The sequence below is a fragment of the Chaetodon auriga genome, chromosome 10, assembly GCF_051107435.1.
Source record: "Chaetodon auriga isolate fChaAug3 chromosome 10, fChaAug3.hap1, whole genome shotgun sequence".
Taxonomy (NCBI): Eukaryota; Metazoa; Chordata; class Actinopteri; order Chaetodontiformes; family Chaetodontidae; genus Chaetodon; species Chaetodon auriga.
In genome coordinates this window covers 742,501-747,500 of record NC_135083.1, presented here as the reverse complement: position 1 = coordinate 747,500, position 5,000 = coordinate 742,501, and the positions used below count along the sequence as shown (strand labels likewise).

Below are 5,000 nucleotides of genomic sequence, written 5' to 3'. Positions count from 1 at the left end.
AGGTCAACAGTGAAGGGTAGACGCAGTCTCACACACACACACACACACACACACACACACACACACACACACACACACACACACAGCTTAAAACTCCTTGCTGGTGCGTTCAAGGACTCTGTGACAGACGTGATTTAAGAGTCGTCTGCTGGGAAAAACCAGCGAGGGACGTTTTCAGTCAATAAACAACAAACGTTTTTCGGTTCAGGAGCTGATTCTCAGTTACCTGAAGTAACATGTGACCAGCGAGAGGTCACACCTGTCACGAGTAACAGATTACTTCTCAGCCTAACGAGCCGAGCCGTGCTCAGACTGCTCGTTATCTCGGTGGCGGAGCGAGCGAGCGGGGATGGCGTCGTTCGGGCGCCTCGTTGACGTGATTGGTGCTCGGTGTCATTACAGGGTGACAGTAACAACCTCTGATTGGCTAATTGGTTAATAGAAGATGAATAGCCACTTAGTTGACATGAAAGCGTCCAATCACAGCAATTAATGTTAATTACAAGGCAATTAGGTTGACTAAAGAGAGTGGGAGGGCGAGGCGAGGGAGTCTGAGAGGAAGAGAAATGCAGGATGGAGAGACGAAGAATCAACCAGGTCAGAGTCTCTTTCACAATAAAAGCCCATGGAGTTATGGAGGAGGAGGAGGAGGAGAAGGTGTTCATCTGTGGCTGAAAATGAAAAGAATCTGTCAGGAAAAAGAGGAGTTTGACTCGTGAATTCTGCTCGATGTTCAGCTCTGTTTACTCTTCATCAGTCAAACACTTCCAGGCCGATGAAGAGTGTGCACACCAGGGGATGAAGAGCGTGGAGACCAGGGGATGAAGAGCGTGGAGACCAGGGGATGAAGAGCGTGGAGACCAGGGGATGAAGAGCGTGGAGACCAGGGGATGAAGATCCGCCTCCGAGTCCGTCGGTCACTTCACTTAAAGCTTAAGACGGCTCCTCATTAGCGTGCACAGTGGACGCGTCCTCAGGGTGTGTCTGTCTCAGTGCGCGTTGAGACCCCCGAGTGTCCTTAACGTTCTGTCTCAGCTCGTTATCGCTCGTCCCCGTGAGACGTTCACAGTTTGGCTCCTCTGTCATCAGTTTCAAGCTTCTGTCGTCGTGTTTCAGAGGTGTGACAGAGTCTGTCACAGGTGAGCTGAGTGTTTGGGTAAATGTGTGTTTGCTGAGACACACACACACACACACACACACACACACACACACACTGTCACAGTCTCCACAGTCCCTGCTGGTGTCCGCTGTGCTCTGGTCCACTTCCTGTGGAGCTAATGGTCTTCCTGTCAGTCACAAGGCAATTAATTACTGTGGTGACGCTCGTTAATAAAGGTTTCACCCCACTGAGAGACACAGTCAGAGTGTGTGTGTGTGTGTGTGTGTGTGTGTGTGTGTGCGTGTGCGTGCGTGCGTGTGTGTGCGTGTGCGTGTGTGTCTCCAGCAGCCTCAGGAAGTTCCAAAGCTTGGATCTGTCACCAGCTGTCCATTACTGAACACACACTCTGACTGTGTCTCTGTCCTCAGTCAGTGATGACAGACTGTGATAAGCTATCTGCCTTTGTCAGCTGTGTGTGTGTGTGTGTATGTGTGTGTGTAAGAGAGAGAGAGAGAGAGTACAAACAGGCCATTTTTCAGTGTAAAGCCACAGTGAAATTTCCAATGATTGATATCCGTTAACATAAACTGTGTTTGGTCACTCCCAAACTGACTGACAGGTTCTTAAATCAGCCTCTATCAGCAGGGAAAGGTGATCAATACTGTTGGTACCTGGCATGTTTAAGTCCATACCTGATCTCTAATGCTCTAATCAATAATTCATATTAGCAGTGGATGAAATGTCTCTGTGTGGCGTTCAGGCGCCTGGTCGATGTGACTCCGCTGAGCTTTTTAGCCTCTTAGCTGCTAGCTAAAACTAGCAGACAGACAGACAGACAGACAGACCTACAGGCAGGCAAGCAGTTAGTGACCAGCTAGCATTGGACTGGATATTTGCAGCATTAAACATCAGTGTTAGCATGTTAGCGGCTAACACTGTTTGCTTCAGATTAGCAGCTAACATGGTTTGCTTCAGGTTAGCAGCTAACACGGTTTGCTTCAGGGTAGCAGCTAACACAGTTTCCTTCAGGTTAGCGGCTAACAGGGTTTGCTTCAGGTTAGCGGCTAACATGGTTTGCTTCAGATTAGCGGCTAACACGGTTTGCTTCAGATTAGCGGCTAACACGGTTTGCTTCAGATTAGCGGCTAACACGGTTTGCTTCAGGGTAGCGGCTAACACGGTTTGCTTCAGGTTAGCGGCTAACAGGGTTTGCTTCAGATTAGCGGCTAACATGGTTTGCTTCAGGGTAGCAGCTAACATGGTTTGCTTCAGGGTAGCAGCTAACACAGTTTGCTTCAGGTTAGCAGCTAACAGGGTTTGCTTCAGGGTAGCTCAGGTTTTAGCAGCTTCAGTCGTTTCAGTTGAGGTCAGTCGTCAGTTTGTTGGTTCCATTGTTGTTAAACGCTAAATAAGCGACTTTGCTTTGATTTTGATGAGCTCTGGTTGTTGCTGATGGTCCTGAATGAAGACCCTGAATGAAGACCCCGAATGAAGACCCACATGGTTGATAAAGTCCCACAAGGACCAGTATTAGCCTCCCTGCTACTTACTCTGTACGTGACCAGTGTTTCTGGTCCAGCTCCTCGTAGACCAGTTTAACTCAGACCAGATCTGCTGTAGAGACCTGCAGACCGGACTGAATGTGTTCCGAGTGCTAACTCACCTTCCTCTTGCTGCAGGGCTGTCCTCAGATCCTCCCCACCTCCGACATCCTGGTGCCGGCAGGGATGGTTCGTCCAATCACGTTGCGAGCTCGTAACCTCCCCCAGCCTCAGTCGGGTCAGAAGAACTACGAGTGCGTGTTCAACATCCAGGGAAAAGTCCAGCGCATCCCGGCCGTCCGCTTCAACTCCTCCTGCATCCAGTGCCAGAACACCTCGGTGAGACAACACACTACCCAGCATGCACTGCTGCTCAGGTTACGGGGGGGGGCTCTCAGTGTTATGGAAGTGTGTGTGCATGTGTGTGTGCAGCAGTCCATTAGCTGGTGTAGTGTTTTAGTATGCTGGCGTCTGTCTCCGTCTCTGTCTCCGTCTCTTGTATGTAGCAGCAGTATTAGCAGTACAAGCTGCAGTACTATGAATATTTATAGTGGTAGCAGAAGCATGATTAGTAGTGGCAGCAGTATCAGTAGCAGTAGTCTGCAGTAGTTATAGTATAAGTACTGTAGAAGTGGAAGTAGTAGCAGTATAGCAGTACTAGTTGTTGAAGCAGTATTCGAAGGTAGTAGTAGTGTTAGTGATTGTCATGGTGACATGATGTGTACAGTGTGTTCTGACATCAAAGTGTGACGGGTCGAGTTCAGAGCTCTGATTGGCTGAGAGATGAGTGAACAGAATAACACACACACACACACACACACACACAGCTGAGAGGAGGGTGAAGGTGACTCCATCGACTGTGAGACATATTTGCAGCATCAGCAAGCGAACACACACACACACACACACACACACACACACACACACACACACTTACAGAGTCCAACTTTTTTTTCTTTGAATTGAAAAATGGATGACATCACCAGTCAGACTACAACTCTGTGTGTGTGTGTGTGTGTGTGTGTGTGTGTGTGTGTGTGTGTGATGACCTAGTGACCCACAGGGGTCAGAGGTCAGACTTCAGGTAGACAGCCAGTATTGATGTGTCTGAGCAGCATTCATATTTCCAACACACACACACACACACACACACACACACACCAACTGTTGTCTGTCTGCTGGCGCTCATTTCCTGTCCCTCGTCTGTCTTCCTGTCGGTGAGCCCACCCGGAAGATGCCTCACACACACACACACACACACACACACATACTGAAACACACACACATTATGCACTGACATACGGCTACTAAATGCAGACAGTAGTGCGTACACACACACACACACACACACACACACACATACATACAGATGGTGTGTGTGTGTGTGTGTGTGTGTGTGTCTGCATTTAATTAAGTTACTATTCCCAGAGGAAATTGACCATTTAGTACAAAAGCACACACACACACACACACACAGAATTTCTGCTGTCTGAACATTCCTCACACACACACACACACACACACACACACACACACACACACACACACACACACACACACACACTGTGTTCAGTCTTCAAAATAAAAGCACAGTCGGGCTTTGTGTGTCTGTGGAGTTGAATGTGGGGTCAGTCAAGTCTTGAAGGTCCAGGTTGGAGGTTTTAGTGTTGAGGCTGCAGGACCAGCTGAGCGCCCCTCACCTCTGCACAGTCAGCGTTTGGCCCTTCTGGGCTCCTGTAGAAACAGGGCGGTGCAGCACGGTGACTCTGAGGAGGAGGAGGAGCTGCTCCCAAAGCTCAACACTGTGAGATGTTCGGGTGGATGTCAGTCTCATGTCTGCGTGTTCAGTCCAGAGCTGATGTCGGGACGTGGTTAGCCTAGCTTAGCATAAAGACTGGAAGCGGGTGGAAACAGCTAGCCCGTCTGCGTGTGTGTCTCTCAGCGTGTGTGTTACCTGTCTGTGTCCTGACTGCGTTCGGGCGGCCGCTCAGTTGCTTGCCGTCGTTGCCGGATGTTGTTTCTTCGTGTCGCAGGCTCGGCTGGATGGATGATCATGTGATGAAGCTCACAGGTGAAGGCTGATAGATGAAGGCTTGATGTGAACGGACAGAGGATGGTAGATGCTTTCTCTCCTCCTCCTCCTCCTCCTCCTCCTCCTCCTCCTCCTCTCGTCCCTCATATATCTACTTTCCTCCACATCTTCCCCTCCCTTCCCTCCATGTTTCTCCTGTTTTTTCTCCTGTTCCCTCCATTCATCTCCCCACTCCAGCAGCACAGAAAGGTCAGTATTAAATAAATAAAGGGGCTGATATTATGGGATGGATGATATTTCATCATGCAGTGTTGCTGTTTTCAGGGCC

The 5,000-nt window shown here is 49.3% G+C and overlaps 1 protein-coding gene across 1 annotated transcript in view; it reads left to right on the top strand.

Annotated features, from left to right (window-relative positions):
• plxna3 (plexin A3) overlaps positions 1-5,000 on the top strand; it is an 88,309-nt gene that overhangs the window by 59,964 nt on the left and 23,345 nt on the right. Inside the window, exon 13 of the mRNA XM_076740001.1 lies at positions 2,779-2,979. Within this exon, the coding sequence (XP_076596116.1) occupies positions 2,779-2,979 (201 nt within the window). The remainder of the gene's footprint in view (positions 1-2,778; positions 2,980-5,000) is intronic.